Here is a 26,126-nt window from a genome sequence, read left to right as displayed (position 1 = left end):
GTGATGTCATTAAGGAAGCACACTGAGGCAATATTATGGTAGATGATCTTTCAGTTATCTCTTATTTGATTTTGAAAGTTACAATCTCTCATTCAGTTTCTTTTAAAAGAGGTTTTATGATACCGAATTCATTTAGTTTCTTCTACTTCTATGTTCTTTTTTTTTCTATTTCCTGTAGACAAGTTTTCAATTCCCACTCATAGTTTCCAGTTTTGTTACTGCTCTACCCTGTGCCCTGGACCTTCTCTGTCATTTGAACCTTATCTACAGATGGTAACGAGAAGAGGAGGAATCCACTTATAGTCTGCTAAGCACTGTTGACTAATGCAGAGCTGCAGCTCCACCTTCTTGTTTATAAAACCAAAGTACTTCTGTGTCACCTGTCTCCATGCCGCCTTTTAACAACACCTACACAGCCTTAGTTGTTTTTATTTTCTTTCTTGTTCCTAATAGCCAGTGAACATGACTAGTTACTGAGTAATCATGCATCTGCCCCATGCTGGTTCTAAGTGCTATATGCGACACACAGTTTCATGTCATCTTGACAGGCCATAACGTGGGTGTTGGTGGCCTCATTTTGTAGGTAAGTTGGCTTCAGGGAATCTGAGTAGTTAGTCACAGAGCTGTGTAAAGGCAAGTTTGAACCCAGAGCCCAGGCTCCAGAGCACTATCTTCTAGTCCTACAAGAGCTTCAGAGTAGCAATTTCCTCCTCATGAACTTGCCTCCTTTCTACCTCTGTGTTTACACATGGCTTTCTCTACCTGAAGTGGCTGTTCACTTCTCAGAGTTTAGGCTGTCAATCAGGTCAGGTATTTTAGCCATCAGAAACACTGGCTCAGTGTTCTTTCTCTTCAACTTGAAGTACTTTTTCCCTCTGACCTTTGCTAACATTTTATTTAAGCCTCAGTTTTGACATTTATTTTAATCTCAAAGTTACTGTTTGAAATTCTTATCTTGGTTGCTCATGTCTGAGTTCCTGTTAGTCCACAGTAGTGTTGAGCCAAGGCCCTGAAGGCACTTGGAGTTTCCCTGTGACGCCTTTGCTCCTTAGAGCATGAAGTAGAGAAGATTCTGGAATGCTCAGAGGCACATGATATACACACATTTCTGTGCTTCTCCTCTTGTCATTCAGGTGTGGTCTGAATTAGCAATAGTTTATACTGTGAAATGAAAATCCTAAAAGTGTTAGGACTTAGGACAAGTAAATGTGACTAATTTAAATTCAAACAGCTGGAAGTTATGGGAAACACTGATCGAGAGGAGAGTTCTTGTCTCTGCCCCCTCACTGAGAAACAGTCTTGGGTTACTCTCCCTTTGGTTATCCAGCCGGCCTCATCATAAACCATTCCTGCTTAGGACCCCATGCTTTTTAGCCTGTGTTGCTTTTCAGCCTTAGTAAGGTCGCTGGAGATGTCTTTTTCTCCTTTCTCCTCGCATGTGATGGTCATTCTGTATCATTATCTATTATTTACTCCTTCCTTCCTTCCTTCCTTTCTTCCTTCCTTTTTATTTTTATTTATTCATTGTGTTTCACTTCATGCATCTTGGTCCCATTCATTTCCCATCCCTGTGTATCTGCCCTCTGTCCTTGAAGCACCCCCCCCCCCAATTAAATTTAAGAGAAAAAAGAAAGAAAAGAAAAAGGAAAAAAATTCTTAGCGTGGAAACTATAGCATGACATAGGATGTAATGCAGTAAACCCCTCTATCCATATATCTTAACTTGCAAGTGTTCATTGCAGAGTCTGGCCCCCTTGCTCATCACTGCAAAGGGTAAACTCAAGAGAACTCACGCTGGTGGTGAGGACAAGGGAGAGCTGGTGGGTTGACCAATACTGCGACTACCCAGGCCCAGAACCAAGGTTGTGGGTTGGTCCTCCCCCAGTATTCACCTCATCTGTGATCTGCTGGAGCCTGTGAAGGGGCCAGTCCTGCAGACCCAAATCTATTTTTTCTTTATTTTGTTTTTATTGTTTTATTACTCCCAGGGTGGATCTGGTGATAGATACATCTGTTCAATGATAGCTGAGTGCCAGGCTGAAGGGAATGGTAGATACTTGTGAAAGGACTGGAACACAGTGGGTTGCTTTACGAATGTGTTCAGGTGGGAACCACATGCCTTTAGAGCAACTTGTCGAGTTGGCAGGTGCGCAGAAACAGTCATCCCATCCTTACTTTACTCCAGCAACTCCTCCCTTTTTGTTGCTTTGCTGGAATCAGTAGCTCGGGCTTGAGTGATAGGATGCACTGCCTCAGCTCTGCTGCTTTCACGCTCTCCAGAGACAGAACCTTCTAACAGAACAGTTAGTTAACAAAGCCAGAATTGAAGTTTTGGGTTTTACTGGTTTTGAAGACAATCAAGACACTATCCCACACAGCTGGTGATTGATGAGCGCTCTGCCCCCTCCCCCCATTGTATGGATACTGTTGAGTGTTTGTGTGTCAACACACTGCTTTTCTGAGGTATTGTCTTGGATGGATTTTATGAGCTCAGCTGCCAGTACTCATGGAAGTACTTGCTGTATCAAGTTAAAAAATGGGATGTTCTGTGTGTCTCTGATAAAGTTTATGGAACTTTTGTTTTATTTTATTTTTATTTTTTGTTTTTTAATATTGAGGCAGGGTCTTATTGTGTAATTCTGGCTAGCCTAGAACTTGCTATGTAGATGAAGCTAGTCTATATGTGGTTGTGAACTGGCTTGTGACTGGTGGGAAGCCAACTCAGGCCCTTTGGAAGTGCAGCCAATGCTCATAACCACTGAGCCATCTCTCTAGCCCCCAGTTTACAGATTCTTAGAGAATAGGTAAAAAACACATGGGAGATAAATATTGTACTACATGTTCTCTTCCTTTTAGCTTGCTCATATAGATGTATTTGCTGTGTTTGACTCTGTTTAAAATCCATGCCCTTGTTAGCCTTTGAGAATACTACTACAAAGTGTAACCCTTTAAGCCTTAAAATATCCAATTTAGATGCATTTAGATTTTATTCTATCAAGTTTTGAACTGTTTGGTTAGTACTAAAATAGGAAAACATAAATGTCTTCAAAATAAAGTATGTAAAATATGTTTAAATTTTTCACAAATTAAATAGTTTGGACATTTAATTTTGGTGTCCTAGTTATTTGAGTCAATATAACACATGGTCTTAAAACAATAAGCTGCAGAGCCTGGGGTGTCCTATACTTGAGTTGTCTCACTGCGTAATTAAGTAGTTCATCTTTTTATTTAGATACTTGAAGACTTGGATGAACAAATTTATGTGATTACCCTAGAAGAAGAAGCACTCCAGAGAAGACTACATGGTATGTATGTTACATAGTTAGATCAGGTAGAAAAATTAATTCAATAGAGACACACAGTTGAAGAGTGGAAATATATACCTCTCAGAGGTTTACAAGTGACAAAGAGAGCTTGTGAGAATTGGAGGGAGATGGGCCAGGGCCACATGGTTGGCTTTCTGGTAGGCAGTGGCCACAACAGCTCCTTAGACATCTGCACTTAAGGTGCTGCAGGTCTGCACACTGCCTCAGTGACTCAGGCCTGCTTTTCCCCTTTCTGTTGAGAGTTGAAGGTAAGAGTAACCTTTCTTAGGAGATCCTTAGGAGCACTGTTAGCTCATGTGGTTTTTATACCAGCCTTGAGTTTAGTCTTTCATTGCTGGAATTGTTCTGGCTGGCAAGCTGCCTTAAAAATGATTTTAGGGAAACTCCTTAATAATGTGTTGCTGTGACTGGCCACTGTAGGTTATTTCAGGTGGAAACTAAGAGGCTAAATTGTTTATAATATAAATGATTCTAGGGCCAAGTTGATATTTGACTGTATAAAGAATTGCAACTTCTGTGGTTTATTGGTTAGCATCTGCAGAGGGGAAAAGCTAGACGATAATAACATTTCATGATTTGCTGTTTTAAACTTTTTAAAAAATATTTGTTTTATACATATATGAATATATTGCCTGCATGTATGTCTGTGCACCATGTGCAAGCAGTGTCCATGTATGACAGAAGAAGGCAATGGATCCCTTGGAACTAGAGTTACAGATGGTGTGAGCTGTCATTTATTTGGGTGCTGAGAATCAAAACTGGGTCCTCTGGAAGAGTAAGCAGTGCTCTTAACTTCTGAGCTATCTCTCCAGCCCCAACGATTTGCTACTTTTAGGAAAGAGTAGAAGTAGGCCCTCAGTAAGGTAAGTCATCTTCATGGATTTTATTAAATATTTATTTAATATAATGTTAAATGCATTTTGTTGTAGCATTTATTTTATATTTTAAATTATAAAGCAAAAAGTATGTTTTACCCTTGCTCTGGGAAGAATTAGAACAGTAAGAATATCAGACTCTAAAAGTGCACTCATGTTGCTGCTTTATGGGACTGATGGTGGCATTTTACTAGTGTGTGTGCTGGAGGTTATTATGACAGGCAGCTTTGGGATATCTCTTCTCTCCAGTGCATTCTTATAGTGCCCTGGAGAGACTCAACACTTGGCTGGTGGTAAGAAGGACTTGTTTTACCTTGACTGTAGCATGATGTGTAGTGGCATGGAGTTCCCATGTCCCTTGAAATGTATTAGTATAGCTGAAACATGGAATGTCTGACTGTGGCTTCTCCAGTGTTCTCCGACACTTGACAATGCTGTTGTAAAGCTGTTGAGTGGTTTCGTTCTTTTTCATAAGCCATTAATGAAATAGCAAAGTTGTGTTTGTTTACAGTGTCAGTGTCCTGAGGAAGCCATTCTGTCCTCAGCCTGTTCCCTTTCTCTTCCTGATTTTGCATCAGATGTGAAGATGAATTAAGACCGTTTCAAGATGATAGACTAGTTGACTGATGGAAAATGAATAAATAAACAATAAAAATAAATAACACTTTAGTGCCCAAACACAAGAGAGAGGAAGAGGGATCTACAGAGTTCTACATATGTGGTTAAGGCAGCCACTGCCTGATGCCCCCTCTTAGTTGGCAGAAGTAGAGGTACAGCTTCTGAATTACCTGTGATCATAACAGAACTCCATGCTATTCCTCACATAGTCTCCCTTCCATGCTGCCTGGAGACTTAAGGCAAAGGGTGTACTTAGCCCTCACCTCACTCTCTGTGACAGGTCACAGTAGATGAGTTTATAGTGTCTGAACTCCTGCCTCTGTATCTCTGAATGCCTTATTTCTGATGTAGTTTCCATGTTCCCTAGTTCCTATAACTTTGGCACGTGCTGCTTATATCTGAGGATTAATCCACTTGTGACTCCTACATCCTTACCCCTCCCTTTCCTTACTACAAACCCTCCCAATATACCCCTCATTTTTCTCTTTCAAATTCATGGCTATTTTGTTCATTAATTGCTTTTATGTACATATATTCATAAATACAACCTACTCAGTCTGTATAATGTTATGTATGTTGTATGTTTGTATTTGGGGCTAACCATTTGATGTTGACTCACTACTTGGCATGCTCTTTCCTGGGGAAGACTATTTCTCAGCATTACTTAGTTGCCTATAGTTCTTTGTATAAGGTTGAGGCCTATAGAGCAATAGAAAAAGAAAAGGAAAGTAAAGGGATACAAACAGGGAAAGAAGTTAAACTATCCTTCTTTGTAGATGACATGATAGTAAACATTAGAGATCCCAAAAATTGTATCAGAAAACTTTTAGAAACAATAAACAAACTCAGCAATCCTTTCAAATAGCTCCACACCCTGGTGACTAAACATTCAAATATATATGCCTGTGAGGGCCATTCTTCTTCAGACCACCACACTTCTCTTCACAATAGCCTCACAGAAGATAAAATACCTAGGAATAAACCTAACCAAGGAAGTGAAGGACCTCTACAGTGAAAAATTTAAACATCTGAAGAAAGAGATAACATCACTAGAACATGAATAACATCTCATGTTCATGGATGGTAGAATTAATATTGTGGAAATGACTGTTTATCCTAAAAGCTATTTACAGACTTAATATGATCTCAATCAAAATCACTATCTCATTTTTCACAGAAATAGAAATAACTATTTTAAAATTCATATGGACCCACAAAAGACCTAAAATAGTCAAAACAATCTTAAGAAAAAAGAACAGTGTTGGAAGGATCATCATTCCAGATCTTAAAGATCAATTACAGAGCCATAATAATACAATTAATATGGTATTGGCACAGATATAGACACAAACCTGTGGAACAAAATCCAAGACCCAAACATGGGTATTCATGACTTCAGGCAGTTGATATTTGACAAAGATGTCAAAAAGATAAGCTGGAGAAAAGAAAGCATCTTCAATAAACGGTGCCTGAAAAACTGGATGTCCACCTGTACGAAGACCTTATCTGTCACCTTGCACAAAAACTAATTTCAAATGGAGTGAAGGATTGAAGGTGAAACATGGAACACTGAAACTGCTAGAAGAAAACATAGGCAGTGCCTGCATGATGTAGGAAAGGACTTCCTGAATAAGACTCCATTCACTGAATAATTGAGGCTAATAATTAATAAGTGGGACTTCATAAAGCTAAAAAGCTGCTGCACACCTAAAGAAACAATCAACTGGGTGAAGAGGAAGCACATAGAATGGGAAAGAAACTTTGCCAGCTATATATCTGACAAAGATTAATACTCAGAATATATATATAAAAAAACCCTCAAAAAATAGAGCCAAAAAAATGAACTATCCATTAAAAAAAATGGGCCTGGAACATGAACAGAGAATTCTCAAAAGAAGAAAAAATGGATTAAGAAATATTCAAAAATGTTCACAATCCCTAGCAATTAGGGAAATGCAAATCAAAACTGAGATTTTATCTTACCCCAGTCAGAATGGCAAAGATCAACCGAATAGTTGACAACAAATGCTGGATGCAGCATGGTGGAAAGGGAGCCCTCATTCACTGTTGGTGAGGTTGCAAACTGGGGCGATCATTGTGGAAATCAAAGTACTAAAGCTAAAAATACATTTACCATGTGTCTTAGTTACGGTTTCTACTGCTGTGAAGAGACACCATGACATGGTATCTCTTATAAAGGAAAACATTTAATTGAGGTAGTGGCTTACAGTTTTAGAGGTCTAGTTCATTATCATCATGGTGGGGAGCACGGTGGCTGGGAATATGGTGGTATACAGGCAGACATGGTGCTGAAGAATTCTACATCTTGATGCCAAGGCAATAGGAAGTGAATCAAGACACTGGGCATGGCTTGAACATATATGAGACCTCAAAACCTGCCTCTACAATGTCACACTTCCTCCAACAAGGCCATACCTAATTCAACAAAGCCACACTTCCAAATAGTGCCTGTTATATTCAAACTACCATATCATATGACCCAGTTCTTTCACTCACTCATTGACATATGTCTGAAGAACTTGACCTCAGACTCCACAGATACTTGTTCAGCCATGTTCATTGATGTGCTGTTTACAATAGCGGGATGACTGACTTTCCTCAGATATTCCTCATTACCTCAGCTGCTGGCCTTGCTTCCTGTTTCTTCCTCCACACTTGTCACTGCCTATACCCTCTCTGTGCAGCCTCTTCTCTTGGCCCTGTGGCTGTCTTAGCTGTGTTCTGGCTTAGGTCACCTTGCTCAGATGCCAGCACTTGTCTTTATTCACTGACCCAGGAACTTAGCTGCTACCATTCTGTCCTCCCCTCCAAGGTGGCCCATTTTCATCTGCATGGAGACACATGTACCACAGGAAACCGCAGGAGGGGAGGGAGTGGGAACTGGATTTGGCATGTAAAATGAGAAAGGATAGTTTTTTAAAAAAATAAAATAAAATAAAAACTAAAAAAATTGTTTTTACGTTATCCATACAAAAGTTCATCTATAGGAAGATAGAACCAGCCTTGAAAAGCCCAGTGTAGTGAGGACAAGATCATGTGTACTAGGATGTGTGATATCAGCCCTTCCCCAGTCTTGTGTTTGGCCACCTGAAGCTGAATGAAGAAATACTATGCATGTTTAATTTCCTGGTCTGGGACACAGACCATGTCATTTTGAGTTCCACCTCCACCTGGCCTAACAGATTGTCATTTGACAGGTCTGTGGTGATCCTAGAAACTATAGAAACTAGATACATAATCCGCTATGACTGACATAGCATATGACTTAGCTTGCAGGCTGGATGCTGATGTGTCAATGGGACTACCAGAAGCTGGAAAAGGAGGAGTGGGAAAAAGAAGAGGTGATGCTCAGAGGTACAGAGTCTTAGAGGAGCAAGTATTAAGAGTTAGTGTACTATATAAAGACCACAGTTGATAATGAGGACAAGTGCTGGCAAAGATATAGGGACAGAGGAACACTTATTCACTACTGGGGGAATACAAACTGGTCAACCAATATAAATAAGTGTGGATGTTCCTCAAAAAGATGGAAGTAGATCTGCCACATGATCCAGCTGTACCACCCTTGAACACATATCCAAAGGACTATATATCCTACTATAGAGATACTTACTCATCATTGTTCATTATTGCTTTATTAACAATAGTCAGGAACTAGAAACTGCCTGGATGTCCATCAACTGATGAATGGCTAATGAAATGTGATACATTTACACAATGGAATGCTATTTAGTTGTTAAGAAAAATGAAATTGTGACATTCACAGACAAACAGGTGGATCTGGAAACAGTCATTTTGAGTGAGCTAACCAGACTCATAAAGACAAATATCACATTTTCTCTCACTTATGGTTGTTGAAGATTCAAAGCTATCATTCACAAATAAGAGAAAACATGTGATACATACCATATATAAAAAGTTTAAATGGGGCTATCCTGTAATGGGCAACAGTTCTCTTACTAAATACCACAGGCTAACAAAAAACCCAGTGCTAGGTTGGGTTATTTCTTTGTGAGTTGTGGGCTTGTGAAGTCTCAAAGACCCCCTAAACATTACAGTGTGTTGCCAATGCTGTTAGTTACCCTCCTGAACTTGACAGTAGGCCCAATTGCTGAAGAAATTGCAACCATCCAGAAATCGAGCTGGTTCAGACCTGGAAGTTTCATCCCTATTGGCTAGCTCTCATTGTCCAGGAAGGTGCTAAGCAAGCTGCTGATAAGAAGAGTAATCATCGATCTTACCCAGCTGTGAGGCCTGGGAGCTACAGTAACAACTTCTCTGACAAGACATGTGATTGTGACACAGAAATGACTTTCCTTCTGTGTCGTATGTCTTGATCTCAAAGCTCCTCTAGCAGGACTTGCCGTATTTTTCATAAGTACAGCAAGTATCAGCCATACACCCTCAAGTCCACCTCCACTGCATACTGCTTTCCCTCACCTTTATTTCTCTACAGCCCTTTCAGTCTCTGGCATCCCTGACAGAGCATCTCAGGGCAGGAAGCTTTGTAAGTGTTCGTCTCTTCTGTGCAAGGTACAGGCTTGGTGTGATATATGTGTGTGTGTGTGTGTGTGTGTGTGTGTGTGTGTGTGTGCCTTGTTTTTTGGTTTTGTTTTGTTTTTCTTTTTATCTACTCAATGATGCAAGTAACACCCATGTATAGATATAGATATAGGTATAGGTATAGGTATAGGTATAGGTATAGGCATAGGCAGAGCATTAAGTGGGCAGGCAGGGGAAGTGAAATTCAGTGAGAAGACAGAAAATAGAATTCCAGTGAACAGGTTTAAGAAGGGTGACATGGGGCCCCAGTAAATGGCTGAGCTTGGGTAGGTGGAAATGAAATGGTTTTCCTGCTTTTGTGCCTAAAAAATCTGAGCAATCAAAACTGTTTGCTTCTAGGACTCCCGCAGAGGAGCCTGACAGAAAGTCCATTACAGTAATCGGACAGAAAATCTTTTATAATTTTTTCCCAGTGTTAAGAGGATACATATATCATTAACATACTTAAATGTTTAAGTAATGCAGCAGCATTAATTGAAATAATTAGCTTTTGTGTGTATATAGCCCATGGGTATACTGGGTAACTTTAGAAGTTCCATAATGAATAGAAATTATATTTGTTGTTTGAGTTCAAAACCTTCACAGTTCTTTTAAGGTAATTTATTTTAAAATATTATAGTCTTTGAACTATGATTCAATTCTGTTAGGTACCATTTCCATCTTCATGATAAAAATTTGTATATAATTTTTGGTAGCAGTTTCTTGCTTGATTCTAATTTTTTTTTCAGTACTGGAGATCGAATACTGGGCTTTCCTTCTACATGGTAGGCAAGCACTCTACCACAGGGCTGTCTCCAGCCTCTTGATTCTAATCTTTTTTAAAAAGCCTTTTTCATCAAAACTTACATTAACTCTTCATTCTTAGAGCTCAGAAGAGGTAGTGACTTTTTCAAGGTTTTGATACCTCTGGACACAGAAAATGAAGGGAATGAAAATAACAAGACATACCTGTGCAGCCTCTCCCTGGACCTGGGTACCCTCTCAGCTAGTCTCAGAGTCATTGTCAGTGTTTGACTCTTGCTATTTAGAAGCTGAGTTTCAGAGTTTTGTGAGGACACTGACTTGGGATACATCTCTGGCTGCTTTTTCATATAGCCTTCTGTCAGGCCTTTCCCTGTGTCACTGGCAGGACCACCGGGCAGTTGGGCTGCTGCTTTTCTGACATCATTCATATGGCAAATATGGAAGTTTTCTTGGCTTTGTCCTAGGGAAATCTTCTAGGTTCTAGCAGTGATCATTTGAAAAATTGTGTGTGGTGGGAGTGAGGTGTTTTCCCTGCTGTTGTGGCCACAGAATCTGAACTGTCAGAACCATTCCACACACTAAGAATACTTGATTCATATAGAATATCATGTATGTATGTATGTATGTATGTATGTATATAAATCACTGAATAAAGAATACCTTCTTTGAATAGGGATTATATATATACATATATACCATATGCAAAGTATATAGTAGATTATAAGTATATATATCTGTTTGCCTAGCATACACATAAACACATACATACATATGTCATTTTAGGGAAGAAAATATCTTGGATTCAGCTCTGGGCTTTTATGTGAAGTATTTGGACACAGTCAGACAGCCTAGACCTGATATGTATCTCTGAAAAGCATATGTATTCATAGATAAAACAATGACAGATGCCATAATTTATTTGGCTTCTTGGGCTCTTTAGTCACTTTCATGACAATAAAATGTAGTCCAAACAAATTTTTGATGCAAGATGAAATGAGTGACTGTGGGAAATATAAACTAAAATGCCAGTAAGGATGGCAGCTTTGGAAAACAAGCAAGAAGCTTGTGGAGCCTGTGTCATAGCCTATAGAATTTATAAGAGAAGTTGTATTATAAAATTCACATTTTAAAAAATGGAATGAGGATTCAGTATGTGTCAGCTTCCTCCCAACCACAGTCTATGTGAACGATAGTGTTACTAATGGTAGCATCAAATATGAAAGGTAAAGGGTTACTCTTAACATCGTATCTAGTTCAATATCTACTGTGCTTGTAACTGAAATAGAAAAGGACCAAACCATTATTTTGATTGCACCTAACATTCTATAATACTCCTAAAGCTGTTTGTTTTTAATATTTTTGCCCTTGATTATAGTTATTTATAGTGAAAGTATGTTTGCATGTCCACAGTTGTATTGGGTATCAGAAGTCTTATAACACAGGTTCATGGTCAGGTGATGTTAGAAGTCAATAGAAATTGCAATGTTAATAAATATGAGTGTTGCAAATAGAGTGGGCACAGAAATGGAGCTTGTATGTGTGTGCCTGTTTCCTCTACAGGCAGCTTCAGTGTTAGTACACAAAAACAGATTCACTGGACACTTGGACTTGAGGCTCCAGCTTCCAGGTGCCTCACTCATCGGGTTTGTGGAGCATGGTGTGGTGTCTCTGGGGACAGTCTTTTTTCTCTGTGAAGTATTAGGAACCTTGGGTTTGAACAGTTGCTTTTCTGACCAAGTTACTTGAAATAATATCAGAACTTGAAAAATCTCCCATTCTTGGAGATGGGATTGTTGGTCACATTTAAAGTTGTAAGCAATTAAAACTTTATACTTACTTGGATCAGATTTTCTGATCTACCCTTTTTTGTTTGTATGCTAAATTAAAAAATAAAGAAAATCTGTTTATGCTGGAGATTTCTACATCCACATAATATTCAAGGAGACTAAGTTTAGTACCCTGAATTATTTAAAGATCAGAATTGTTTGTGGAAATAGTTTTATTTCATCAAGCTATTTGAATTATGTACATGCCTAAGTTCAAATGCTTATTTCTTCTAAAATATACTGTATATTTTAAAATAAATAATATCTTGAACAGCTGAAGCTATCTTGTATTTTGAGACTGTTTTTGTGCATTGGAAAAAGTAAAAGGGCAGCTCAGTTACTGGAGAAATGCTGAAGTTTGGGAAATTTTGTTATCTTGGGAGCAAAATATTTTCAGTACCACACCAATTCTTCAGCTTACGAATAAAGCTGGGAAGAATGCCTTCAGCTATTAGTTTTCCTGAATCCAAAGACATGGGTGGGGCAGGATCAAAATACTCATTTGATCAAAGTTATTGGCTCTGAAGGTATTCTTACCTGTGTAAGGAAGATGAAAGGTGTTGTTTTTATTGCATGCTAGTAACAGTGTAATTTTGAACTAATTGGTGTTGAACTGCCAATCACCTGGGGGGAATGCAAATAGATACTCTTACAATTTCCTTTGAGGTAGTGAAATCTTATGTCGGGGCTGGAAGAAAAACAGAATAATACCGTGAAATTGACCTTAAATGAGCTGCTTTGTGGTTTTCTTGGAGAATCCCTTTTTATTTTTCAGGACTTGTCCAAACAGGTTTTTGTCTACAATTTGACTTATTGACTAGACAATGCTGACACTAAACATTTTAGGTTTGTTTTGAAATAAAATAATGATAATATGGTTTTTAGGATATTTTCATTTTTGATGCAACTTAAATTTACATAATAGTTGAGTGTTTACAGTATGTCATAAGTCCACATACTAGCCATTGTTGGCTTTTGGTCATTTATAATGTAGGATTCTCTCCCACATTTTCGCTTGGTTATTAATATATTACCATGTAATGAAGGAAGGGAATGTCCTGGAAAACTGTTATTTCAGGTGACTTATCTGAGGAAAGTCGGAATGTGCTCTTGATTTTATATGAAAGATAGTACTGACCAATTAACTCTTGTGTGTCTGGAGTTGGACCACCTAAAATAATAGCACATTTTGGAAATGTGACTTCAGGGGGTTGGAGAGATGGCTCACTGGTTGCTCTACCAGAGGATTTAGATTTAATTCTCAGCATCCACACAATAGCTTAAAACCATCCACAACTCCAGTTACAGGGAGTCTGACACCCTCTTTTGGACTCTGATGGCATTGTATGCATGTGGGTGCATACACATACATTTGGGGAGGGGGACACACGTGAACACAGAATAAAATTTTAAAAAATGTCACTTCATCTTTTTTTCTTTGAGGAAGTATGCATTCATTATTATAGAAATTTGTATTGAGCTATGTAGACATATCACAAGGTAGGCTGCTAGTCTCTTCACTTAATTTCAGATTGACACCACACCAGGAATACTGTCCTGGTAACCATTCTCTTTCCAAGTTCAGAATGTTCATCAATTATTCCCCAGCCTCAAACTAATTACTGGAAGTAAAATATCACTGTTAGATATTTTGCAATTTTATTTAAAGATACTTGACAGTCTTACAGTGCTGTGCTGTCCTCTGCAAGTCCTCTTTCCTTTGGAGGTGCCCACTAACTTTGTAACCTAATTGCTTCTTTTTTGCTTTGGTTGCCAGAACCCCAAAACTAAATTTATAGTCAAGTTGTAGTAGGTTTGGTTCATAATGCCTGAGTATCTCTTTGCTACATTTAACCCTACTTTTGTAAAAGTGTAAGTTGGATATTAATGAATAAAATAATGAAGCCAAGGCATTCTGGAGACAGCATGGAACTTCTAGCCAACATGTGGCGTTGGCTCTCTGTCTCCAGAGATGGGAAAAATGAGAGAGGGACAACAGGAGGACTGAGGATCTGTGACTTTTCTAGGGGCTTAGAAAAGAAGGCCTTTGAATCTCTATAGTGAGACCTATGTGGCCCAGCACTCCTTTGGACCTTTGCTTGAGAATGGTCACTGTTTGCCCTACTACTCAGGTTAGCTGCCTCCTTCTGAGTCAGTTCTTTTGGCTACTTGCCCTTTAGTCCCCAAGACCAAGAGCTAGCTACCTTCCAGCTTTTTGAAGGACCACCTATCTTTCAAAGGAAACAACAGTGAAGACAGAAAACAGAAGCAGGGCACTTGTTCAGAGACAGTGAGGAAGAGGATCACACGACAGGTGAAACCTACTGTTGTTTAATTCGAGAGTCAAGACAGAATTTGTACCTAACCTCCAAAAGTATCAAGATGGGCCAGGGAAGTGTATTAGAAAACAAAACTACCCAGAGCTTAAAAAATAAAAGGAAATAAAAAATATTTATTAAGGTAGACAGAATAATGCTTATCCAAAGATGCCCAATCCTAAGCCCTAGAACTTGTAAATGTGTTACTTTGCAGGTTTGATCAGAGTAAAGGTCTTGATATTATGCAGGCATACAGAGTACCAGGTGGACTCAGTGTAAAAACTAAAGGAGGATGGCCAAAGAGTAGAAAAGACAATGGAAGCACAAGTGTAGTAGAAAAGCTCTTGTGAAACATAGATCAGAATATTGGAGAAGTAAATCATTAATGAAATAGTAAACATGGACTACAGGTAAGCACATATCTAGATGGAGAGAAAATAACAAGTGAGAAAAGATGGTAATGTAAATAGCAGGAAAAATTCATCAAGCTGAAACTTGAATGCAGATTCAAAGCCAGAGAGGGTTGTAGGAGAGATTGCTACATGGACATGTATACCTCTGTTATGTCAGTGCTCTATGCTTCTGGCCTGAACAGGGATTTAAAAGATAATTTATCCTATAAGAATTTGACTTCCAGAAATGATGTGAAAAAATGCATACAAAAGAGAGTTCAGCAGAGAAGTTGAACTGGTGCCTAACTAGAGCCTTCGCCCTAGTGTATATGGTTCTGGAAGGTACTCTCTGTGTTACTAGAGGAGAAGGTGACCACTAACCCAACTATAAACTCTGAGATCTATGACACTGACCTACGTGCCTAATTTGTTGGTGCAATAGTGATACATACATTGTGGGAGGAGCCAACCACTCTCTGATTGGATTTAAGGCTCACTGTAGGAGGAGAAACCCATGCATGACCATTGCTTAGGTAGCCAAGAACCTGAGACTAGGTAGGCCATGGGCCTAGGGGAAAACCAAATACTATTGTCCTGCTAAAGGAATATAGCAATCAAATGACTCCTATACATAACATTCTGCTCTACCCATACATCAGTGTCTTGCTCAGCCACCATCAAAAGTTAGAAGGGTACCGCGGCCTACCACCACAGACATCCACAACTGAGTAATGTGGAGAGTGAGGGATTTTGGAATACTCAGTTCACAATGGGCTGTCTCCATCAAACCCCTCCTCCCCTCAGGGCTCAGGAAACTATGAAGAAGAGGTGGTGGGAAGATTGCAAGAGCAATAGGGGATGGATGACTCCAAGGAAACAGTGTCTTCCAATAGGACTGATGCACATATGAACCTTCAGAGACCATAGCAGTGTGTACAGGACCTGCACAGGTTCAAGCCAGACAGGGTCCCAGCACTGAGAGGAGAAAGTAGACACAAACTCCCATCCCTAACCAAGAAACTATATCCAATTGACAAACCACTTGCAAAAAAATTGGTTTTCTCCAATAGAGTCTCATTGGGTATATTAACAACACTTAAGGCTAGGCCCCAGGACCAGCAGTAGATGGCCATCAAACAAAACAAAACAAAACAAAGAAAATGAACTCAATGGTATTTTTGAAAACTTTTGTCTCATATTGCTTTGTTTGGGCATTCTTTTTGTATTCATCCCTATTTGCTTATATATTATGGTTTCTGCCTTTTTTTTGTTTTTATGGGTTTTGTTTGTGTGTATATATATTTATTGTTTTTCTTTTCTTTCTTTAAATAAAAATCTGGCCAGGCAGTGGTGGCTTACACCTTAGTCCAGCATTTATGAAGCAGGGGCAGGTGGATCTCTTAGTTCTAGGTCAGTCTGGTCTACAGAGTGAGTTCCAGGACAGTCAGGGCTACCCAGAGAAACCTTATCTTGAAAATAGAACAAAATTCTGATTTGTTTTTTGTTGGCCTGTTTGTTTTCTTTTTTTTCATCAAAGAAAAGTTTTTTTAATTTTTCAAATTTCTTAAAAAGTAAGAAATGTTCAGCCTGTTTGTTTTCCAAAGAGAGAAGAAAAGAAAGGAAAGAAAGTATAGTTAGGAGGGTGAAGGAGGTGAGGAGAATCTGGGAAGAGTTGGGGCAGTGCAGTGGAATTATCAGAATATATTATATGAAAAATTGTTTTTAGTAAAAATATCTTTAAAATAGATAGTTCAGCATCAAACTTACCTCTCTGACTTGCTACAGGTCACTAAATAACGTATGCAGTTGTAAAAGGTTACACGTTCCCAAAGATGTTACTTTTTTTTTTTTTTTGGTTTTTCAAGACAGGGTTTCTCTGTGTAACAATCCTGGCTGTCCAGGAACTCACTGTGTAGACCATGCTGGCATTGAACTCACTGAGCTCCGCTGCCTCTGCCTCCCAAGTGCTGGGATTAAAGGTCACCACTTTCCGGCAAGATGTTACTTATTGATTAGGGCAAAAAAATATTCATATACTCATTTCATGTCTCTGCACTGAGCACTGAATTTATGCCAGGCACTATTCTAACTTCTGCACTAAAGGAAAAATGTACCATTAGTACCATTGTACTTGAAATAATATTTCAGGAAGATGAGGACTGGGAGGAAAGATGATTGGCTAACATGGTGGTGAGCGCTTTTACCTTGACACAGTACTTTATACATAGCAACAGGTTATAGGCTAAGGCTGTTTATACTGAAATATGTTTATACTGTAGGCTAAGGCTGTTTATACTGTTATAATGAAAAAAATCTATCCAAGTATGAGAGCTCCAAATGAGAATGTAAGCACTGACATTACCTGTAAACCTGAGGAAAAAAAATCAATAAAAGTCCTTGTAGCTGGGGAAAGATGAAATAAAGACAAGGCAGAATAAATAGTCTACACATTTGCCCTGCCTAGAGGGAAAAGCCCCACTCCTCACACATTAGTCTAGCTGCGGGAGGCAGTTTAGTCCCTTGATGTCACTGTTGAGCTGTTGGAAAACTACACAGAGGCTTGCTCTGTCTCCTAAATTCCTAAATCCTAATTATGTGAAACTATTTACTTTTTTTTTTTTTTTTGGTTTTTCGAGACAGGGTTTCTCTGTGGTTTTGGAGCCTGTCCTGGAACTAGCTCTTGTAGACCAGGCTGGTCTCGAACTCACAGAGATCCGCCTGCCTCTGCCTCCCGAGTGCTGGGATTAAAGGCGTGTGCCACCACCGCCCGGCTTCTATTTACTTATTTTTAAGTTACTTTGAGTTTTGTGGCTTAGTGGAAAACATCCTGATAGGTACTTGCAATTCCACGGGTGAGAACAGTGAGTCTCAGAGAATTAAAATCTAAGAGGACAGAGAATTCCAAGAAGAAAAACCACAATAAAAATTTTGGAATGTAGTAGACAAGAAAATGTTGGAATTAACCAGTTTAAAAGAATAAAAGAAACCCATTCCTAAATCATCTATGCTTGATTTATACCTTAGAATACCCCAAAGTCCCAAAGTGGCACCACCAGGTGAGGTAGTATGAAGGAAGAAAGGGAGCACTCATGGAAAAGCTGTCATGAATGGCTTAAGCTCCATGTCCTTTGCTTCTATCCAAGGTGCCAGACACATGCCTCTTGTCCACTTTAGAAGGGTGGGAGTGCGTTCAGACAAAATACATAGGCTCCATCCTCCACTTGCACTGCTGAACTTTATTTGACAAGGAGATCAGGAGGGTTCCTCTCAGGAACCTGCCCGGGAGGAAAGCTCTGCAGCTCTAGCAAAGGGAATCATTGGATTCTTATGAGTGAAACTCATCTTGTCTGAAGTTCAGACCAGCATTTATCTCTCATAACTTCATTCTTAAAATGCAAACAACCAAGACTGGTGAGTGAGGAAAGCCTCCCATGTGAACACAGCAGGCATGGGCATGTAGATATGGGTGCATGGGGGAGGAATGGCTCGAGATGAACCACTTCTCATACCCTGAGTCGGACAAGAAGGCCACTTTCACCTGGAGCATTGACTTAGACGTAAGAAAATAAGCCAGAATGACAAAAATAAGTAAAGTGTAAGAGGTAAGAATTTGAGAGACCCCCTTCAGTAGAGCTAGCCTCTAGCTATCAAGACATTCCTTCCAGAAAGGGATAAAGAAAAAATATGATGAAAAAAATGACAGGATCAAGAAATTGCTCTGATCTGTGAATTTTGAGATTGAAAATGCTCACTGTATTCAGAGCAAGAATATTGAGAACAAAGATCATGCACAATTTACAGTGTCATTGACAAGCAGACTTTTCTGGGGTAAGACTGAGAATTGCTGCAGACTTCTCAAAAACAGTGTTGAAACTGTAGGCTCATGATTAAAGGCTCTAGCTGGTCGTGATAGTTTGCAAGATGCTGTAAACGTTACAACAGTGGTTCTTAACCTTCCTAGTGCTGAGACCTTTTAATACAGTTTCTTCTGTTGTGACCTCTGACTATAACAGTATTTTTGTTGCTACTTTCTAACTGTAATTTTGCTTACTGTTGTGAATTGTAAATATGTATTCTGATGGTCTTAGGTGACCCATGTGAAAGGGTTGTGACCCTCAGGTTGAGAAACATGCATTAGAAGGTAGATCTTAGCTTCAAGGAACTGGAGGCATGCCCTTGAGAGGTATTCTTTCTGTGATTCCTTCCTCTCTCTGCTTCTCTCTTCTGCTTTGGTGAAGAATCAGCAAAACACCCCTTGGAGAGGTGGCATTAGGAGGAAGTGGGCATTGAAACAAGTCCAAGCAAATGCTTGACACAGAGCTTCGTGCACACTTTATTCTGATAAAGATAAAACTTAAAATTCACTGAAAACTAGGACAGTAGTGTGGAAAGCTGATGTACTGAGTTATTCAGAATGCAGGTATTGTATTTTACTGAATGTAATAGGGTGAATTGGCTATAGACGAACAGAATGAATGAGGGTGGGCTACTTTAGAGCATCATTTTGTTCAGGTCCTGCTTGCATTTTCTCTGATAAAGCCAAAGCTTTGCAGTTTTCCTTCCCCTCTCACCTTTTCTTGCTGAGGCAGGAAGCACTCCTGAGCTTTCATTCTGGAGTCTAGGTGATTAGACTGACTTGTTCTTGCTGTGCTGTGCTCATCAAGGCTCCAGGGACAGACCTGACTGAAGGGGTCTTTGGCATTCTTACCTCCTATGCTTTATTTATTCTTCTTGTCATTCTGTTATTTCTAAGGGTCAATGAAGAAAAGACAGATACAGAAATTGGATTCAATTGGACTGGGCTCTCTGTTAGAGAAACCAAAGCAAGCCAAAAACTCAGCATGTTCTTTATATTGAATTGAATAGGGAGGCAGGGTTATTGCATATAATTGAACAAGGTTTAGTTTATCTGAATAGGAAATCTCTGAAGGGCTGCAGTCTTCAGGCCATAAATAATTCTGGGGAAGAAAGCTATGGTAGACATTTTTCTGCACTCACAATCAACATTTGCTCTTGGATCAGGAAGGAAGGCTTTGCCATTTGTTTTCCCATGGGTCTGAGGCTTTGTAGTCCTTAACATATCAACAACACACAATCATTCAGGACTTCATTCACTCAGGGTTTTGTCTGTTCCCCATACTACTGTAAGAGGATTCCTGACACTAGGGCTTCCAGTTGCCTGGTTTCTCTGCTTGCTTGTTTATGTATTTTCTTTTATAAATAGTTTTATTCACTTTTGAGAATTTCATACATGAGCATTGCATCTCCATCACTGGTCCTTTCTATTTCCCCTCCAACTACTCTACCCTTCCAAATTTCTGATGTCCTCTCTAATTATTATTATTACACATAAACACACATATACACAAATGCATATATAACCTACTGAGTTTATTTAGTTTTGTTTGTACATACGCATATATCCAGGGTTAACCTTTACTGAAAAGTTTCCTGTTGGCCTCTTCAGTGAGTTGCTTTGCTGTTTTAAATAGGGAGTCAAGTTCATTTGCTTATCACAAATGTTCCCCCAACCCCCAGACAGGGTTTCTCTGGCTGTCACTCACTTTGTGGACCAGGCTGGCCTTGAACTCACAGAGATCCTCCTGCCTCTGCTTTCCAAGTGCTGGGATTAAAGGCATATGCCACCACCTACTGGGTTCTAATGAATTCTTAACTGATTTAAGAGATTAAACTTCAAATAAGATCTAGATAATGATTACAGAGAAACACATGCACACAAATGCAAGGCAAGTAAAACCTAAAAGGAAGTAAAACTTAAAAGTTCTCAAAATAGAATTTAGGTCACAGAACATTTAAGAAAATGATCAATATGAAATGATAAAATATATTTTATAAGAAAAATGTAGCTGGGCGATGGTGGCACATACCTTTAATTTCAGCACTTGGGAGGCAGAGGCATGTACATGATCTCTGTGAGTCCGAGGCCAGCCTGGTCTATAGAGTGAGTCCAGGACAGGCTGCAAAACTATACAGAGAAGCCATGTCTCAAAAAACCAAGAAAAAAAAAAGTAACAATCCTAGAGATGTAATAAGGGAGACCTTCAGCAACCAAATGCACATTCATAATGAAAACAATCCTTTAACAGTGGAGGAAGCCTAACCTGACACATTGTATCTGGGGATTTAAAAATCATCTGTTTCAGGATTTAAGAGATTGAGCAGAAAGACTAGGAAGATACTGTACATAGACCATTGAGGAGACAAGTAGAAAGTAGGAGTGGAGGAAACCCATATGAGAAACACGAGGTACAGTCCGATGCATTTAGGGAAATGTGCATTTAAGTAGCCTATCACTTTGGCAAAAGTTCAACAGTTGGCTGCATCCAATGTGAGTGATGGATGATATAGGCATTTTGAAAACAGGAATTTTCAAAACCTGTTGATAGAAGTTGAAACTATTACAATAATTTGAATTATTATAGTACATAAAAACATTTGGGAACTGTAAACCTTAAAAAGCTTTTAAAACTGAAAGTGGCCCACTTCAGACTGGAAATCTGCCCCACAGAAGTAATATAAACAAATGAACCGAATGTGCTAATGCTCACCAGAATATTGACAAATGCAATAATGCTGAGTGGAGCTGCGGCACGTCCAGATTGTGATATGCATACTCAGCTGTTAGGAAATGTTTATTGACAGGCAATAGCAAACAGTCAACTAATGTGTCTGGTTTGACATTTGTCAAAGAGTTTGGATGAGTCAGAAAACCCATATGTAAGACAGAAGTTAAATATGAATGTGAAGAAAGTCATGGAAGCACCAGCCACACTGGGGATAATTGTAATTTTAGGGAAGCAAACTGGAGAGCGGAAGGTTTTGACTCCTTGTTCTTACTATAGTAAGCACATGATAAGAAAGATTAGTATAAGAGATCCAGCAAGGAAAGACATTTTTCTAAGAAATGTGATTGTTAGTCTTCAAGGGTTTGGATTCTCTAGAGCAGTGGTTATCAGCCTTCCTACTGCTGTAACGTTTTTACAGCTCTTCATGTCCTGGTGACTCCCAACCATAAAATTATTTTCCCTGCTACTTTGTAGCTGTAATTTTGCTACTGTTATGAATCCTAACGTAAATATCTGTGTTTTCTGATGGTCTTATGCGACCCCTCTGTAGGAGTCATTTGACCTCCAGAAGGGTCACAACTCACAGGTTTGAGAACCGCTACTCTAAAGAGTGAGCTTTTATGTGATTCACAGCAGCAGTTGTCCTTCCCAGCCCTCAGTGAGTACCAGATGTTTTGTATTTTAGCTACAGGTCTACCTGCTCTCCCGTGTTAAGGCATCCACTGCTACACTTACAAGTACTTTTGCTTTGATAGGGCTGTCTTCATCAGTGGAATACAACGTAATGGAATTGGAGAAAGAACTTGAGAATGTAAAGACCCTTAAGACAAAATTAGGTATTGTACTTTTCTTTTGGACTTATTTGTTAGTCTTGGTTAGTTATAAAAAGACTGTAAATAGTCTTAAAATATTTGAAAATTTATGAAAGTTTAGTTTGTGTTAAAAACTTTCTGTGTTCAGAGTCATTGGTCTTTCTTATAGGAGAGGGTAAGTATAAATTCTCTGAAATTACTTTTTTAAAAGGCTTGTTTATTTTATATGTTATGAATGCTTTGCCTGCATGTCTATCTTTGTATCCCCTATAACTGGAGTTACCAGTGGTTGTGGGAGTTACCAGTCCTTGTGGGAGCTGTGTGATGAGCTGAGGCCTCTGCAAGAATAACAAATGCTTTAAACCACTGAGCCGTCGTCTCTCCAGCCCCTGAAGTTACTTTTCAAATATGTTAACATGCAAAGATGTTGGGGCTTTATCTGTTCACTTGAGTTGATTTTTTCTGTATGTGGCTGGCTGCACACATACCAGAGTGGGTGTGGAGGTCAGAGAAGAACCCGCAGGAATAGGTTCTTCTGTTCCTTCATGTGGACTTTGACTGGTGGCAGGTATCTTCAGTCACCAAGTCATCTTGTTAGCCCCACTTGCATTATTTTTGAGAAATATTAAGTAAAAACTTCTCTGTCAATGTGATTTTTAAAATGTGCTTTTAAGATGTCTTTTTCTGACGGATAGAAGGCACTTTAATTATGATGTGCCTTAATACCTTTCTTGGTTTTTGGCTCATCAAGCTTCTTGGATGTGAGAATTTATACTTTTCATATCACCTGAGAAATTTTGGCTCTTAATTTATTCCAATATTTTTCTTTTCTCCTTTGTGCTACCCTTTTCAGGGACTTGAGTTACTTGCAGATTCTCTGGAGCTCGTTTGGTTTTGGATAGTTTCTGTTGCAGTTTTCTCATCTCAGCCTTTCTTCTGCAGGTCTGATCTGTCTCTTATCCCCGCTGCTGTAGTTTATTCTCAGACACTGGTTTTCAGTTTTGCTTTGGGCCTGTTATCTTCATGCTGATAATTGACATTGTTCAATCTATTTCCTCCAACTTAGTTGGAAAAAGGAAGGACTATAGTTATGAGAGCACTCTAAAGTATGTGTGTGCGCATCTGTGGGTGCATGTGCTTGCCAGCGGTTAATATCGGCTTTCTTTCTTGATTGCTTTCTACTTTGTTTTTGAGATTTTAAATTTATTTATTTATTTTTTATTTGAATCTGTTGCTCACTGTTTTGGCTCTACTACCTGGCCAGACATCCTAGAGCTCTTCCTGTCTCTGCCCCCCCCGCCCTGAAATTACAAGCCTGTGCACTATACTAGGCTTTCTCACGTCAGTTCTGGTGTTTAAACTCGGGTTTTCATGCTTGCACAGCAAGGCCTTCACCAACTGAGCGGGTTCTGTAGCCCTCTGAGAGCTGTGCTGGTTGTCTATTGCTTTGTCAAGCTAGAGCAGTGGCTCTCAACCTTCCTCATTCTGAGACCCTTTCATACAGTTCCTCATGTTGCAGTGACTCCAACCATACAATTGTTTTTGTCTCTACTTCGTAACTGTAATTTTGCTACTGTTATGAATCGGAATGTAAAGATCTGTTTTCTGAGGGTCTTAGGTGACCCCCAAAAGGGTCAAGACCCGCAGGTTAAGAACTGCTGAGCTACAGCTGAAGTCATTTGGAAAAAAAGAACCTCAATTGAGAAAATGCTCTACTAAATTGGCTTGTGGACATTTTTTTTTAAATTAATGATTAACGTGGGAAAGCCCAGCTCATTGTAGATGGTACCCACCCTTGGGAGGTGGTCCTGAGTGGTGTAAGAAAGCGGTCTGATCATGTTAGGAGGAGCAAGCTAGTAAGCAGCATTCCTCTGTGGCTTCTGCATCAGTTCTTCCTCCACGCTTCTGCCTTGAATTTCTGTTCTGATTTCTCTTCAGATGAGGGACTATAACTGTGAGCTGAAATAAACTCCTCTCTCCCCAGGTTTCTTTTGGTCATGGTGTTGATAATACAACAATAGAAACCATCACTAGTAAAAAGCACTTCTGATCGCTTTGCCTGTGAATTCTGACATTCTTTGTTAGCTCTTGATAAGTTTCAAATGATTGGTTTTGTTTCATATTATTTGTTTTATATTATTTTTTACTTCTTTGCATGCTCGGCATTTTTTGAAAGGAAAATGGGCATTTTTTTTGGGGGGGGGGGATGCTGGTATTTTTTTGCATCCCTGAGGGGAAGGAACTTTGGATTGAAATGCAGTTAACTGATTCAGTTGCCTGTCTCTGAAATCTCACTGGGCTGGACCCAAGCAGTACTGCTCCAGGGCACCTGCTCCATAGTGGGGCATTTCTCCTTGTGGCCCATGCAACTATCAAGCACTATTCCCTCATGTTTGTCTTTAGCCATGGAGTGTTTCGTGTCTGAGTTGAATATGTGAGGTGACCGTTGGCAGACTTTTGGTGTACTTAATTTGTCCTGCAATCTTGTTTCTGAAGATCTCAGTTAGTTGGGTTTTCTCAGACGCACATTTCATGTTTTCTGGGTAGGAATGAACTGAGCTTTTCTTGGTTCCTTTGCCTAGCCATCATGTTCTAGAAACTTTCAAAATGTTAAATGAGGTCATTTAGGTTTGTATTGTTCACTGCCCCTCAAATCTATTGTGTTTCCCAAGATCAGAAGTTGAGGGTCCTGAACATTTTGTGTGTGTATGTATAACTGCTTGCCTGCCTTTCTTTCTCTTCTTACTTCTGTGGCTGTGGCTTGATGATTTTATTATTTGAAAACTATTGGTCATTATCTTTTTCTTTTATTATTTACTTATTAAAGATTTCTGTCTCCTCCCCACCACCGCCTCCAATTTCCCTCCCCCTCCCACAATCAACTCTCCCTCTCTCGTCAGCCCAAAGAGCAGTTAGGGTTCCCTGCCCTGTGGGAAGTCCAAGGACCACCCACCTCCATCCAGGTCTAGTAAGGTGAACATCCAAACTGCCTAGGCTCCCACCAAGCCAGTACGTGCAGTAGGTTCAAAACCCAGTGCCACTGTTCTTGAGTTCTCAGCAGTCCTCACTGTCCGCTATGTTCAGCAAGTCCGGTTTTATCCCATGCTTTTTCAGACCCAGTCCACCTGGTCTTGGTGAGTTCCCAGTAGAAACATCCCCATTGTCTCAGTGTGTGGGTGTACCCCTCGCGGTCCTGAGTTCCTTGCTCGTGCTCTCTCTCCTTCTGCTCCTGATTTGGACCTTGGGGTTTTAGTCCGGTGCTCCAGTGTGGGTCTCTGTCTCTGTCTCCTTTCATCACCTGATGAAGGTTAATATCCAGGAGGATGACTATATGTTTTTCTTTGGGTTCACCTTCTTATTTAGCTTCTCTAGGATCACGAATTATAGGCTCAATGTCCTTTACTTATGGCTAGAAGCCAATTATGAGTGAATACATCCCATGTTCCTCTTTTTGGGTCTGGCTTACCTCACTCAGGATAGAGTTTTCTATTTCCGTCCATTTGCATGCAAAATTCAAAAAGTCATTGTTTTTTGCTGCGGAGTAGTACTCTAATATATATACATTCCATACTTTCTTCATCCATTCTTCCATTGAAGGACATCTAGGTTGTTTCCAGGTTCTGGCTATTACAAATAATGCTGCTATGAACATAGTTGAGCATATACTTTTGTTGTATGATAGGGCATCTCTTGGGTATATTCCCAAGAGTGGTATTGCTGGGTCCAGGGGTAGGCTGATCCCAAATTTACTGAGAAACCGCCACACTGCTTTCCAAAGTGATTGCCCAAGTTTGCATTCCCACCAGCAATGGATAAGTATACCCCTTCCTCCACAACCTCTCCAGCAAAGGTTATCATTGGTGTTTTTGATTTTAGCCATTCTGACAGGTGTAAGATGATATCTCAAAGTTGTCTTGATTTGCATTTCCCTGATCGCTAAGGAAGTTGAGCATGACCTTAAGTGTCTTTTGGTCATTTGAACTTCTTCTGTTGAGAATTCTCTGTTCAGCTCAGTGTCCCATTTTATAATTGGGTTGATTAGCC

General features: G+C 39.6%; 1 protein-coding gene across 4 annotated transcripts in view; it reads left to right on the top strand.

The window, feature by feature from the left end:
* Nucleotides 1-26,126, top strand: part of Lmbr1 (limb development membrane protein 1) — a 175,947-nt gene that overhangs the window by 85,762 nt on the left and 64,059 nt on the right. For all 4 annotated transcript variants that reach the window (XR_005973313.1, XR_005973315.1, XR_005973314.1 and 1 more), the window contains 2 exons: nt 3,233-3,305; nt 22,026-22,106. Coding sequence is in view for 1 of the 4 variants with exons in the window: in XM_041640646.1 (XP_041496580.1) it covers nt 3,233-3,305; nt 22,026-22,106 (154 nt within the window). In the remaining 3 variants the exon portion in view is untranslated. The remainder of the gene's footprint in view (nt 1-3,232; nt 3,306-22,025; nt 22,107-26,126) is intronic.

This window comes from Microtus oregoni, unplaced genomic scaffold (assembly GCF_018167655.1).
Source record: "Microtus oregoni isolate MIOR12 unplaced genomic scaffold, Mior012 000064F_ref0000363, whole genome shotgun sequence".
Taxonomy (NCBI): Eukaryota; Metazoa; Chordata; class Mammalia; order Rodentia; family Cricetidae; genus Microtus; species Microtus oregoni.
Note: the sequence above shows the minus strand (reverse complement) of the source record. Positions and strands in the feature narration are given on the sequence as shown.